This window comes from Eutrema salsugineum, unplaced genomic scaffold, assembly GCF_000478725.1.
Source record: "Eutrema salsugineum unplaced genomic scaffold, Eutsalg1_0 scaffold_10, whole genome shotgun sequence".
In the NCBI taxonomy this organism is placed as follows: Eukaryota; Viridiplantae; Streptophyta; class Magnoliopsida; order Brassicales; family Brassicaceae; genus Eutrema; species Eutrema salsugineum.
Window position 1 is genome coordinate 10,758,672 of NW_006256908.1, and position 14,500 is coordinate 10,773,171.

A 14,500-nucleotide genomic window follows, 5' to 3' on the forward strand; every position below is an offset into this window, starting at 1 on the left:
TGGAAGAAGAGAGAATGTGTTGTGTTGGGAATTCGAATGGAGTTTATATAGGGAGACAAAGACAATACCTATTTAAGATTGTTGCTAGTTTCTTTTTTTTTATAAGTAGTTTATTGTATTTATTGTCTTTTGTACATTAATTTAATTTGTGATAAATTTCTTTGTTTATGCGGTTGGAGGATTAGGTTTTGATTTAATTGAAGGCCAAAACTTGGTTCAACACTAAGAGTAGTTGCACCCACTGGGGCCTAGCAGAAAAAAAAAAATCAATCACGGAGTAAAAAAAAATGGAAAGGTGATTACGTCTCTTGAATTCTTGGTTAACACGCTTTTTCTATTGACTTTGGATGTAATATTCCATAATTGCCATAAACATAGTACAAATAAATATATTATAAGGAATTTTGTTTTGGAGCCTAAGTTTTTGTTGTTTTGCGTACCAACAAAATTTTAGTACGCAATGTATATAGGCTCATGCAATTAGCCTGCATGAACCAATATATTCAGCAAGATTGAACATTTTTGATTGCCATTATCATAAATTCCTATTATGGAAGGCTTTGGATATGATCGTTCTAATGTTGGAGATCTTATGGGTGATAATGGCTAGTTAATATGCTAGTCGTTTACTCGTTTTCGTTATTAATGGGATTTTAAATCTTTGATCCCGTTTATATTGTTCGGTCTTGGGATAAGAAAACGAAATAACATTATTGAGATAAGCACACAATATGTTATGAACTATGCTTGAAGAACAGTTTCATGCTCCTACAATTATCTTGCATGTATAGGAATATATAATATTTACATTCCTTTTTATACGACAAATAATATTTACATTTCATTTTGTATTTATTCTCCAAGAAAAATATGACACTTTTTGGCATTATTCTGATATATAAGGCTGAGATGGTGGGTCTAGGCTCTGAATCGTTCTGAGAATGAAAATTTATATCGCTGTATATAGGTATATGGGTACGATGTTTTCACATCCTGTATCCAAAATCATGGCTAACTATGGTAGTCTATTTCGTTATGATTTGGTTCGTTTTCTTGTTTTTGGGTTGTTTGGTATTGGATAACAAAAAATAATGTTAATGAAAGCAGAGCCGCAAAGGAGAAAAGTATTGGTGACCGGTTGAGTTTCCGTTTTGAATTAGTTCAAGATAATCCGTGTATTAGAGTTACGAAGAGCCACACGGTTTATCGTAAATAATAATTATGTCTTCAAGTGATATGATAGGGAAATATTGTCAAAATGTGGAAATTAACAACAGAGAGGTTGCATAAAAAGAAGTTACTGATTCGTCGGTAAAATAACGATTATCCATCAGAAACGCCATTTCCAATAGGTTATGATGTAGCCATGGATTATTGTCAGTATAAAACATCCGTTAATTTTTATTGAGATCCCAAAATGTTGATATTTAAATAAATCAAAGAAAGAAAACGTGCATAACTACAATTCTGGAGTAGTATTTCTTTTATCTTTATGTGGTCACCTACATTCAGCAGTATAATACCTAAACAAAGTCGAATTAAGCGCATGTCCATGTCATAACTGTAATATACTCTGTCCTATGATCCTATCATTTAAAACAAATTATAACAGTCTAACCGCCTAATACATCATTTTTGTTTCAAGTTTTGAATTACACAACGGTTTTTAAAGGTATATAAGATAATAAGAACCTAAACTTTTATGAGGTATTAATCTTTCAAAGTATTCTATACCCTTTATGTTTCATAGGAAATATGGTCAATTTTAGGGTTTAGGTGGCTTCTCCCTAACAGCTTTGACCCTCCCATTAGACTTTGCAATATCTCATCGTTGTTTTCATACTTGCACAAATACAGAAATTAAGACATAAGATAAGGTCAACTTTCGATGCCACAGTTTGCCTCTTTTAAGGTTTGCTGAACAAATAAATTAATCGTCGAGAAAAAAAACAAATATTAAAGTAATTTAAGGTGGGGCGGGTTGAAAAAAGAGAGGAATAAAGCATGAAAGTGTTAGTTGCAAACTGGCAATTTTCAATACAAATGACTATCTAGGTAAAAGTTGATAAACATTTGCATTTATAATATGATACAAATCAGTTATATATTATGCAAATACAAAGCTTTATATGAAAAAGAACTTATGAGTTATGAATTAACCGAACATCATTGCGTAAAAAGATTAATATTATTATCACTACAATGCCAAAAATAATAATTGGTTTTCAAACTGACAACAAAAAGATTGGCTTGAAGTTTAAGTAAAAATGATCATTGTTTTGTTAATGTTGAAAAAGTAAAAATGATTTGAGGTAAACAAGATGATTCGTCGCTAACCGCCTAATAAACCATTTATTTCAACCCCTATTTTCCTGTCTCAAACAATAAAGTGATCTCTACAGCTACATATTGTAAATAATTTCCTTTAATTTTTAATAAAAGGCGACTCAAATATGTAAACGCAAACGCACATGTAAAATAACGATCAAGTCCTAACTTTTTCAAAGTTGAGTAATTTCATCATGTTATGTTTGAATCATTCATGAATTTTTCGATGCATCTATTTGGCTTATGCAATATAGTGTCTATTTTTTTGATTCAATAAATATAACTAAAAAACAAAACTAATTCAACATATTTTCAAGAAATTGTCAGTTGGTTGGTGATTTGAATAGTGTAAACCGTGTATCCTTACGTAAATATCTTTTAACAATAACAATCCCAAAGGTAATTAAAATGGTAAAAGTAAACATCATGTTGTTAAGAAAGGAAAGTACATGAGAAGAATATTGGGAACATTGATTGGTGAACAAGAAATTTGTAATTTTGTTTGGTGGAGTTAGTTAGTGTCCTCTTCTTTGGTATCTCTAATCTCTATGTGCTAAATCTCTGATAATGACGTCACCATGTAGCTAACTATCTGAATTTTGACCCTGCATCCACAATAACGTGTTTTGCTTGTCTCGATTTGTGTTTCTCTGATTAGACCACATTTTTTTGTAACTTTTTTTTCTTCCAGATATCATCTTCACTAGGTAAAGGATACTTAATTTAACTATCGTTCTGAGAAGAACTTGTAGAAGTTACGTTATTTGAAATGAAAATTTATTTGAAAATGATGATAGCGTGAATACTTTAAATTTTTCTTGATTAATAGCATGCCGTCAACACACAAAAAAAAATATATTAATAGCATGCCAATTTGTTTGATGCTTGGTTTCCTTTAAATCTTAATTTCATTAGTCAAAAGTGGGTACGAACCCTAATCAGGTTCACATTTTGTTTTATCGAATTGTTTAACCTCTCGTCACAAGTGGGGTATTCTTTTTTTCACCACTAGTTAGAAATCGCGGAAAATATTTCAAATGACAAAACTCATTTTCACAAATTTACATGCAATGAAGACTGAAAGCAGGTCACCTATAAGATATCTAAGAAAGAAGGCAACTCAGTGACTTTGAACTCCCCCACCAAAATTAAAAACTAATTCAGGAGACCAAAAGAGGAGATGAGACAATTGCATACCGCACACAGAAGACACTCTCTTGGAACATTTAGTTCCCAATCCTCTTAAGCGATCACGAGTGACAAGCCTATATATCGTGCATAACAACCGAATGGATATTAGACCGCTTAGGTATCCTTTCCCTAAAACCAAACACTTTTGTACCAAGAAACTGATCACTATTAATTCGTTCCGGTCAGACATTTCATTGCCCAACCAAAGTTAGCATGATATGGTCCTACTAGGACAATCAAATCCGGAGGAAAAAATTGACCTTTCAAGATAGAGGAAACTTGTGGAAGAATCAAAATAATGGACTATAGCTCGAGAGACAGAGAACATAGCTACTTACGATATTTACTGACCCAAATCGTTGAAGAATAAGACATTACAATTTACTATTCTGCTTGATTTAGTATCCAGTTTCATGATACAAGAACCAGCCATAGAATTTTATTTTATTTTAAAAAGGTGATGATATCATGGCTTCTAAATACGACTTTTCAGAGGATTACTCTCAGAGAAATGAAAGTTTTCAATATTATGTCTTTGTAATAGTCTCAGATATGAAATAACATGCTGTTGATCGAATATTACCTGTCCAAGTCTCTGTTTGTTCTACAAATTTCGTCATACAATACTAAAAAGTGTGCGAGTTTGAGGATTCTGATTCCATATATACGAGAATCTGGACCAAGTCCTGACCTCGAGAAGCTTTTTCTTTTATGACATCTTTGAATTGGGGTTGGCAAAACTAGATCCGCTTGTTTATAAATCTTGTTTCTGGTTTCCCCAAATTTGTTACTTGTTAGAGAAGAAAAAGCAACTTTACCGAGGTCTTATAACTTACTTTATAGTTTGAAATCTATACAGAGCAAACACTAATACTTAAGATACTACGCCATCAAAAAACTAATGTAAAAAACCAAAGCTTTACATGGAACATAACAGTATATCCAGTGTATTATTATGTATCAGACTAAGCGCAGGTTAGTTACCATTATAATCAAGCAAGATAACCTAAAAATCTAGCAAATTTCGAATCTACAAGTTCCCTATTCTCTTACTATCATCAATTTAAATTCTTTGATCAAAGTATACTCTTCCCTAATTATTCTAAAAACCAAACTCCATCTTTAAAAGTCTGCAAAAAATTGCAAATGAGCTCAAAGTATCAAACTTTTTAAAGGTAAATGTGATCTTACAATGTGGGAATAATTGAGAAAGGATCAGCTCCAGATTTCTAAAACTTTAACGAAATCGAAGAAATACAACAGAGCAATGCACAGAGCTTCCAATATCGAATCTATACTCAAAACATGACACAGAGTTTTACCACTGCGAATGAAGAATCATCAAATCCATCTCTCAAACTCGTCCAGCGACAACGGAAGCAGCAGCGGAAGTAGCAGCGGAATTACCGATGAACGAGAGTAATCCGGCATTAGAAGGCTCTTGTTCGTCCAAGAACAGATCATCAGGAACCCTAAAAGCACCGTGTAAGCAAACAATCGCGACTCCAATCGTCAGAGCCGAGGTTAACAAGGATCCAACACTCGTCATAAACACGACTACAATCGTCGTCAGAACAAGAGCGAGCAGGGTCTCTCGATCGGAGAAAGCACGGCCAAAGAGAACCAAAGGCTGATCTGAAGATCTGAAGAGGTAGAGGAACATCCAGGAGCAAAGGAGAGAGAGGAGGACGAGGAGGGAGAAAGGATGCGAGAGGAGGGAAAACGCGAGCACGAGGGAGACGATTGCGGCGTAATTGACCTTGAAGTAGGCGAGATTCTTACGGATCCGGGAAAATGAATCGGTGAGAGAGTCAGGTCTGGCGAATGAGCTCCGATCTACGAGCTCCATCCATGGACGGCGTTGTGAGAGGCTATCGCGGAGAGAGGAGGAGAGGCGCGAGAGGAAAGAACGGAAGGCGTGAGAGTTGATCGGCGGCTGAGACTGAGAAGAAGCTTGCTGGTTGGTGACGGGAAGAGTCGCCGGAGAAGACATTGGTGTCGGTAAGTGTGTGTCGGCGGCGGATTGGCCGAGAGAGTGTGGAAGTTCCGATTTTAGTGGAATCTGAAGTTGCGGCAAAACCGCGTTAGGAAGTGGATATTCTAAGTCTCAGGCCTATACTTTATGGGCCCATAGTGTTGGCTCAGCCCATCTTATTAAGCTCCAATAAATACAAACCGGATAATCAACATTATTGATACACTTACAAGCAAATTATTATATGCATGGATTTCTCGTATTTCGTAACAATATTTTGATTCACATCTTACGAAACGTTGAAGTTTATGGGCAACCAGCTTGAGTTAGAGAAAAAGATCAAAGTCGTTTTTGTTGTTCTTTAGTTCATACACTCTTCATGATCTGATGACACTCAAATAATATTTTTTTTTATCAGGGAATAGTTTGGGAATTTTTTCCCGGAATTGAAGTTTCCATTGAACAAACTTATAAGCAGTTTGTGTTTAATTTATTTCTAATGTGATTATTCCACAAATGTTCGACGGGATAGAATGTGTTGAAAATTATTACTCTGAATGAAAATTCAAAGGTCTTCATATTCTTATTTGTATTATTTGAAACCCACTAGATAAAGACGAAGAAAACGTTATAGAGTAGAATAGGGGCATCGAATAACAATATTCTTGGGCCTAATCAAGAATATTTGCTGGAAATTCGGGTTGATTTCCACATAAAGCAGAATTTTGATCAGTACATACTTAGTCAAATTCAACGAATAATTACACCCCCTTTCAATGGTCTAGCTAGTCTAATTAGCACCTAAACTTTCTTCCTTGTACGTTAATCCAATGATTTTCAGGACTATCACTAATAATTAATGTAATTAAAAAGGCGATTCGTGTAGCTCTATATTTTCTGTTATAAGTAAAAAAATCCATGCTTTTGCATTGAACGATTTGGACACTTAGTTCGACGAAAGCAATCATTCTTTTGGTTAGTTTCCACATCCAATTAGTCTAACCTTTTGAAAAAGAAAAGAATCTTTCTATCCTTTTTCTTTTTTCTTTTCTTCCACTCATTAAAAATGTTCTCTCTATAAAGACATGATAAATCTAGTATTGTAATACTCTATATATCACACATCTAAAAAGATAACTATATACAGATTCAACATCATTGCTCCAATGGCTTCTTGTGACTCACCTGATGCATTCTCTTGGCTACAAAATCTTCCTCCTCTCTCTCAATGGAGGACTAATTCGATGTCCATGTGCATTTGCTCGCCAAATTCATCACATCCATCTTTGAACTTCTCTCTTACTCGTAGCTCTCAATCTCCAAACATATTCACCTTTTCTATAGTAGCCAATTTCAAAAATCCTATATCTCTCTTTGTTTCAAAACCTCTAAGAATCATTGGCTCTAATTCAACTAAGTTCCTTGATGAAAATGCCATCTCTACTCTATTGATGGGTTTTGTCAACGTAGTGCTCAACTATAACGTCAAGAGAACCAATAGTTCAATTCAAATCCAAAACCTAAGCTCCACTTCAAATCTCAAAGACGTTTTCAACCTTGCTTTCTTCACTTTCGTGTTCCTAATCTGCATCTACGAAGCACCCACGAGCCTACGAACAACTTGTCTCAAAACGGTGAAAGATCAGCTGGTTACTTGTAGGTCAAGGCAGGGCTCTAAGTTGCTCATGGTGCAACTAGGATCTAACCTTGAAGAACAATGGATGAGATCGCTCAATCTCGCGATAACCAATTGGATCATCGAGATTAAAGCGTATCAGCATCTCAAGTCGCCTTCTCCTTTGTTTTCATATGCTTTCTCAACTCAAGGTCTGTGGAAAGTTCATATATATTGTCCTGTGATAGCAATGGAAATGGAGAGCGTAAAGAGTGCTTTAAGCGACGAAAGACTGTTCTTCTCACTGAACTATCATCAACTTGAAGGTGTGATCCAATTCAACCACAGGATTTACGTTCGTGAGAAGTGGTTTAACATCGCAGTGAATATTGACAACGTCAGGTATCGTATTTAACTCTTAAACTCATAAAACACCAAAATATTATACTACTAATAGATAAATTCAATAGCATTTATGTAAATTTCTTTATCATATTTCCTCTAAATAAATTTCTTTATAATATTATAGGTGTGACATAATTAGGCTTGTGAGCGAGACACTTTTATCTGAGCGCGGCATGGGAACAGAGGAAAAACATTTTCCATCACGAATATCATTGCAACTAACTCCAACGAACCAGTCAAACATCCTAATGGTATCCGTACAAAAATCATCAGAAAACCCATTAAGAGAATTCGAAGTAGAGAAAGGCATAGAAGCAACAATAGAGCCACCAAACACTTTCTTTGGACTCAAAGTCTCAGCCAACGAGACCACAACGAAAAGCATGAAGCCATGGAAATTCGAGGAATCGGTTCATGGTTATAGCGCGAACCTCACTTGGTTTCTACATGACGCTGATGATGGAAGAGAAGTTTCTTCCTCTAAACCATCAAAGGTCTCGATGATGAACCCTCGAGCTTGGTTCAAGAACAGGTACTCGAACGCGTTTAGGCCGTTCACGAAGCAAGGAGGAGTTGTGTTTGCAGGAGATAGTTATGGGCAAAGCGTTTTATGGAAGGTTGATAAAAGGGCTCTTGGGAAAGTTATGGAGTTTGAGGTCAAAGGTTGCGTTTGGTTGACTTATTGGCCTAATAAACTTCATACTTTCTATAGTGATACTAGAAAGTTGGAGTTTAAGGAAATGCTTTACCTCAATCTTCCTTAGCTTTTCTTTAGCCTTAACAAAATCATCTACCTAGAAGTACTACTTTGTTGTTTTTTTTTAAGTTTTTTTTATTCTTTTTTTCTTTTCAGTCAATCTCATTAAATATCTTGACTATGGATTTGTGAATCATTTCCGACATCATTGGGACTTCTGTTCTATGGTTAAATAAAAGAACAGTTTATAAGATCATTGTTTTTAGAATAAGTTACGATGGCTATCTTATATTCACGTAAAGCCGTATTTTTTGTTTTTCATTTTCGTCTCTCACCTGGAACCACATTTTTAGATGTCATACACACTACAGATTTTTAAAACATAATCGTATATATAAAAGTATAAATAATTCGGATTGGGTCTCAACTCGGAATTATGTGAAATGCTTCTCTGATGACTTTACCGAACTTAAGAAATCTTGTTATAGAATAAGAAAAATATAGTCGCATATTAGAGATATCTTTTTTTTTTTGACGTCTATATTAGAGATATCTTGGTATAAAAGAATAATAAAATGGCATATATTCCTTTTATTTTTCGTTTTCATCACATCTATAATTTGTTTTCAACGTTGTCAAGCTTTCTTTTTTCCTGGTCGGCAACGTTGTCCATCCTCAGAAAAATTTGGTGGATCAAAAAAAGAATATATATATAAAAGAAAATTTAGCGGGATTAATTGAATCGTTATAAAAAATTGATTAGATATGTTATGATGAAAAACGAGAGCCACGTATTTTCAGGCGAGATCAAAGTGATGTCTCTATGCCTCTCTCGCTCTAGTGATCCAAATAGCTGACGTGTACCCAAAATGAAGCCCACCACCAATGGGCTCTCTGCTTCTCAATCTTCCTCCTTCCCGTTTCCGAGATTCCGCGGCCAACTTCCGGTTATCTTCACAATCACAGCCAAGCAGAAGAAGAATCTTCCAAAACTCGTTACTCTTTCCCTCCCTTCCCATGATTCTCATGATTCCTCCTCCCGAGTCGCCTGCTCTCGCCGCGCAATCCTCGTCGCACCACCGCTCCTCGCCGCCGCCGTTTCGTTGTGGCCGTCTGTTTCTTCAGCCGCTGAGGGAATCTCTTCCATTGTGGCGGAAGCTTCGCCGGAATCAGCAGCTCCTCCTCCTCCTCCTCTTCCTGCCGTCACGTCTCCTCCGCCGCCTGTAGCGAAGGATGAGGCGATTACCTCTAGAATCTATGACGCGACGGCGCTCGGTGAGCCGATGGCTGTTGGGAAAGACAAGAAGAGAGTGTGGGATAAGCTTCTGAATGCGAGAATTGTGTACCTCGGAGAGGCGGAACAAGTGCCTACTAGAGACGACAAGGATCTCGAGCTCGAGATCGTGAGGAATGTGAGGAATCGATGCATCGAGAGCGAGCGTCAGTTATCTCTGGCATTGGATGCTTTCCCTCTTGATTTGCAGGACCAGCTAAATCAATACATGGATAAGAGGTTTGCGTTTAGTTCCTTTCTCCGGCAAATTTTGCTTGCTTGATTGTATAACATCTTCAATTCGCAAATTGCAGTGTGTTTTTGGTTCCAATTGTTCTTGGATTGGTTGCAGGATGGACGGAGAGGTATTGAAGTTGTTTGTGTCACATTGGCCGGCTCAACGTTGGCAAGAGTATGAGCCTCTTCTAAGTTATTGTCGTGATAACGCAGTAAAACTCATTGCTTGTGGCACTCCGCTCAAGGTACACTTCTTTGCTTTTGTGCACTTAGTTAATAGTTTGATTTCGTTGTGATAATCTCTTTGGTTTGGCTTGATTTGGTTCAGGTTTTGAGAACTGTTCAAGCTGAAGGTATCCGTGGTCTTTCAGAGTCTGAGCGTAAATTATACACTCCTCCTGCGGGCTCTGGGTTTATCTCAGGGTTTACTTCCTTCTCACGTAGTTCTTCACTCAATATGAATCCACTCACACAGATTGTTCCGTTTGGACCGAGCTCTTATCTATCGGCGCAAGCTAGAGTTGTTGAAGAGCATACAATGTCACAAGTTATTTTACAAGCAGTTGCAGATGGAGGTGGAACTGGTCTGCTGTTAGTAGTGACAGGGGCGAATCATGTTGAGTATGGGTCAAGAGGAACAGGATTGCCTGCAAGAGTCTCTAGGAAGATTCCGAAGAAAAGTCAACTTGTTGTATTACTTGATCCTGAAAGGCAGTTCTTGCGGAAAGAAGGTGAATCTCCAGTTGCTGATTTCTTGTGGTATTCTGCGGCTAGACCATGCAGCAGAAACTGCTTTGACCGAGCAGAAATCGCTCGGGTGATGAATGCTGCTGGTAGGAGACGCGATGCTCTTCCCCAGGTAGATTTTCTATGATTTCTTTAATGAGACTGACTCTCTGTGTGATTGTTCATTCTTAATTCTTGCATTCTAAATTAGTTCCAAACTGATCTATCTTATTAGTATCTTCATGAAGCACTAAGTTTATTCTGCCTTTTTTCTTTTCCTTTGAAGAGTTGACATTAAAGTTAAGTTTTACTTTTTTCTTACATTAGTTCATGATGATTGAACTTTTTCCATTGTTTCCAGGACATTCAAAATGGATTAGACCTTGGTCTGGTGTCACCTGAGATTCTACAGAATTTCTTTGATCTGGAGCAATATCCTCTTATTGCAGAGCTTACACAACGGTTTCAGGTACATCCATTCGGAAGATATTCCTTTAATGAGATTTTGTCTTTTCAATTTTTGCTAAATTCTCTGTTATAGCTTTCAAATCATTCCATGGTATATTACCTTGTCCTGTATTTATCTTCTCTACCCAGAGTTAATGATAGCTTCAACTGGTTAGTATTACATCCCACTTATGATGATCCTCTGTGTTACAGGGTTTCCGAGAAAGGCTGTTGGCAGATCCCAAATTCCTAAATAGATTAGCTATTGAAGAAGCTATATCGATAACAACGACTCTTGTAGCTCAATATGAGAAGCGGAAAGAAAACTTTTTTGAAGAACTCGACTATGTCATAACTGATAGCGTAAGAGCATCAGTTGTTGATTTCTTCACAGTTTGGCTGCCTGCACCAACCTTGTCTTTTCTCTCATATGCTGATGAGACAGCTAAACCAAACAGTATAGACGCCCTACGAGGCCTCCTAGGATCCATACCTGACAATGCATTTCAAAAAAGTCTTGCTGGAAAAGAGTGGAGTCTGAATCTTAGGATTGCGTCAGTTATTGTCGGTGGCTTGAAGCTTGCTGGTGTTGGAGTTGTTTCCAGTTTTGCAGCTGTGGGATCTTCAAATGCTTTGTATGCAATACGAAAATTCATTAAACCAGAGCTGGCTGTTGCTGAGAAAGCAAAGAGGTCTCCTATGCTGAAAACGGCCGTTGTGTATGGAAGTTATCTGGGAACATCTTCAAATATCCGTTATCAGGTATGATGGTGATTACATGTCCACTCAATGAGCAAAATTAACGAAAAGTAGTGAAAGTTACTTTATCTTGTGAATATATTATGCTTCTGCATTTTAGCCAAGGAAAGCCTTTTGATGAAGGGACAGTATGCTTAAAATTTATGCGTTTAACATCAACTGAACTTTTTAACATCAACTGAACTTTAATTGCAGATAATTGCTGGGCTAATTGAGCATCGCATTTCTGATGAGCTTTCTTCTCAACCTCTACTTGTAAACATGATTTCATTTGTTGTCCGAGTAGCTAACTCCTACTATGGAACTCAGGTCAGCATTAGGCCTGTACTTTCATCTCTTCTTGACTTTTTTATATCCTTTCTCCTTCAAGCCAAACATATCATATTCATTTTTGGTTAATTCTGGAAATACTCTTTAATTTAATTCCAACTTTTTCATACAAACGCAGCAATGGATTGATCTTGCACGCTCTACGGGCCTACAAACTCAGAAAAGTGTCACAGCTTCCAACCAAATCCCAGAGGCTTTGAGCCAATCTACAGTGGAATATAGTACTACCGAAGAGGCGACTATTGATGATATCAAGAATCAATGAATTTTATGCGGCTATTCTACTAGGTATCAACTTGTATATGTTTATTAAAGGTTTTGATAATATTGGAGGGAATATATCTTCATTTGAGTTGTATCTTTGTATTGTAGCTTCTGGGAAATTATGGTTCTTTAATAAAAGTTCTTAACATATACCTTCATGTTAATCTGCCATCATTGCCCATTCTGGATATACATGAGTTTTTCTTTCTCATCCCTCTTTGCAAATTATCAATCATTTATCATGTACAATTGTAACTTGTTTACAGTCTTAGCTGATCAATTCACATATCTTTGCAATTGTTTTTAAGAGTTTTGCAATATACAGTATATTTGAGGCAATAAGCTGCAAGTCGAATATATCTTTAAGAATAACTTCCCTAGTATCTTGCTGAGGTTAATATCTCTTGAATGAGGGTTTCTCTGACCTTTTGTGAGGCAATCTGCGGTGCTCTTTAATTGTACCAGGGGCATCAAATATTATTACCATTTTGAGTTTTTGGATATATGAAACATAAATCCAATTGCACATTGAAGCTGGCGATGGCATACAACTTGCTTGGTTTTGCCTTTGCAATCTATCTAACTGAGAGATAGCAAAATCCAGGAATCTACCTGCCTAGATATGTTGAGTACATGTGCCAAGTGAAAGGTGCTTCAGACCTTCTCTGTTCATGCTTGTCAATTTCCGATATTACGATGCTATTGTTTCATGCTTTTGTTTTGTCATTTATGGCATTTTCAGACCCAGTTCGATGCAGCAGCTGAAGGGTAGATTTCAAAGTAAGCTGAACACACGTATCTGAATATACTATACAATTTGTCTCAGGTACGTTTTGCATTTCCCCGTTGGTTAGGAAGCTAAATGGCTACTCTGAGATACTTGGTTATTACTACGGGAAAAAAAAGGAAAATATCTTCGTGGAACATAGATGTCTGTTATATATGTCTGTCGTATTTGCGATTCGTTTCCTTGTGGTAGTATCTGTAACAATGTCAATTTTTACCTTGTATCCTTAGATTGTTAATTGATTAGTATCATGGAGAGATCAGGTAGTTTAGGGATCTCATTCTATTAGGAAACTGTAGAAGATACATGTAAACAGGCAATTACTAAAAGACAGTCATCACTACCAACAACATAAACTATGTGATTATTGTGAAGCAGTAGTATTAAAAATGTTGAGATCCAAACCAGATCCTCTCCATTTCAGGTCAGCAAGGTCTTCAAGCTCCTTCATCATCTCTTGTGTCAGATGATTCTTCCAATCTCCAACCACACCTTTCCTGAAGAACATATCATACTTAGTCCCACTCCAGTGAACTCCTTCTCCTCTCTCTTTACTTGTATTCCTCAGATTCTCGAAGCTACAATCTTTCACGACCTTCTCCACCATCGTCTTACACCCCAAGAACTCGGCGATCTTCCTCACGTTTTCTTCTGGTTTTGCTTTCAGATCTTCGTAAGTGACGAACAACACACGGTCTCTTGCTTCCCAGAACTCAAGGACGTGTTCAAAGTACGGTCCGGCCGGGACAAGCCCTTTACAGAACTCATCGAAAGCTTCTCGGATCGAGATCTCTGTCCCAAACTTGTTGTTGTAGAGATGCCAGAGAGAGACGAAAGTGTCTGCTGGGTGGCGAGTTATGTAAATGACTCTGCATCCTGAGGTCTTGACAGTCTCCGGCAAAAACGAGAGAGGAAGATGAGTGTTGAAAACTCTTGGAGAAGAGATCTCTGTTATTTCCTTTGATGGGTTTTCTCCGAACACCTCGATCTCCAAAAAGGGCACGACCTCGTGCGGATTGAGGTGATCCAGATGGTCATGGTCACTGTGTGTGGTTGAGCTGTGGCGGAGAATGGAGGAAGTTAGGGCTTTGAGCCAAGTGGTGCCGGTTTTAGGGAAAGACGCGAGGATTATGTCTGAAGGAAGAGGTTTGTAGTGTGCTCTAATGGCTTCTGAGGCGGTGATGAATTCTGGTTTGAACCAGAAGCCTTTGTATCTACTGCGTTGACCATCGACCCACCACTTCGCCTGTGGTGGTAGTGAGATTTTGTCTTCTTCTTGTTGTGGAGTGTCCATGGAAAGAGAGTGAGACAGAGAGAGAGATGTGTTTTGGGCTGAAGGGGGTTTCAATCACTGAATGACTCTGCGACTTTGGAAGGTTTCACTGTACATATATATTCTAGAGAAATTGTCAAAAAACAAAAAATTTTGTCTAACATGAAAATATTAAGTTTTTGTACACATTATC

At 37.2% G+C, this 14,500-nt stretch overlaps 4 protein-coding genes across 10 annotated transcripts; 2 read left to right on the forward strand and 2 right to left on the reverse strand.

Annotated features, from left to right (window-relative positions):
- Positions 1–4,666: 4,666 nt before the first annotated feature.
- Positions 4,667–5,603, reverse strand: LOC18027523 (PRA1 family protein B2). The gene has a single exon (XM_006411231.2). The coding sequence runs from the start codon at positions 5,510–5,512 to the stop codon at positions 4,874–4,876; it is 639 nt and encodes a 212-aa protein (XP_006411294.1). The 5' UTR covers positions 5,513–5,603; the 3' UTR covers positions 4,667–4,873.
- A 1,057-nt stretch (positions 5,604–6,660) lies between these two features.
- LOC18027524 lies at positions 6,661–8,462 on the forward strand. The gene is made up of 2 exons (XM_006411232.2): positions 6,661–7,511; positions 7,639–8,462. Exons 1-2 carry the CDS (start codon positions 6,661–6,663, stop codon positions 8,276–8,278), a joined length of 1,491 nt encoding a protein of 496 aa, XP_006411295.1. The 3' UTR covers positions 8,279–8,462.
- Positions 8,463–9,005: 543 nt separating this feature from the next.
- On the forward strand, positions 9,006–14,498 carry LOC18027525 (protein RETICULATA-RELATED 5, chloroplastic). 7 transcript variants are annotated; one of them, XR_002901561.1, is made up of 11 exons: positions 9,006–9,724; positions 9,837–9,966; positions 10,050–10,580; positions 10,809–10,916; positions 11,108–11,656; positions 11,849–11,962; positions 12,102–12,271; positions 12,782–12,896; positions 12,990–13,073; positions 13,459–13,591; positions 13,702–14,498. XR_002901561.1 is itself a non-coding variant. In XM_024161023.1 (7 exons), exons 1-7 carry the CDS (start codon positions 9,081–9,083, stop codon positions 12,246–12,248), a joined length of 2,223 nt encoding a protein of 740 aa, XP_024016791.1. In that variant the 5' UTR covers positions 9,006–9,080; the 3' UTR covers positions 12,249–12,397. The 7 variants fall into 7 exon arrangements, 1 of the variants encoding a protein (XP_024016791.1); XR_002901562.1 differs by having other exon boundaries at positions 13,459–13,563; XR_002901558.1 differs by having other exon boundaries at positions 12,713–12,896; positions 13,459–14,498.
- On the reverse strand, positions 13,399–14,328 carry LOC18027526 (cytosolic sulfotransferase 18). Its single transcript, XM_006411234.1, has one exon. It carries the CDS (start codon positions 14,326–14,328, stop codon positions 13,399–13,401), a length of 930 nt encoding a protein of 309 aa, XP_006411297.1.
- Positions 14,499–14,500: the final 2 nt, after the last annotated feature.

Bases quoted from the DNA above. Each gene is read 5' to 3' on its own strand.
- LOC18027523 (XM_006411231.2), bottom strand. From the start codon at position 5,512: ATGTCTTCTCCGGCGACTCTTCCCGTCACCAACCAGCAAGCTTCTTCT.
- LOC18027524 (XM_006411232.2), top strand. From the start codon at position 6,661: ATGGCTTCTTGTGACTCACCTGATGCATTCTCTTGGCTACAAAATCTT. The intron at 7,512-7,638 runs GTATCGTATTTA...ATAATATTATAG, and splicing joins GTGAATATTGACAACGTCAG to GTGTGACATAATTAGGCTTG.
- LOC18027525 (XM_024161023.1), top strand. From the start codon at position 9,081: ATGAAGCCCACCACCAATGGGCTCTCTGCTTCTCAATCTTCCTCCTTC. The intron at 9,967-10,049 runs GTACACTTCTTT...GATTTGGTTCAG, and splicing joins CTTGTGGCACTCCGCTCAAG to GTTTTGAGAACTGTTCAAGC. The intron at 10,917-11,107 runs GTACATCCATTC...TCTGTGTTACAG, and splicing joins AGCTTACACAACGGTTTCAG to GGTTTCCGAGAAAGGCTGTT.
- LOC18027526 (XM_006411234.1), bottom strand. From the start codon at position 14,328: ATGGACACTCCACAACAAGAAGAAGACAAAATCTCACTACCACCACAG.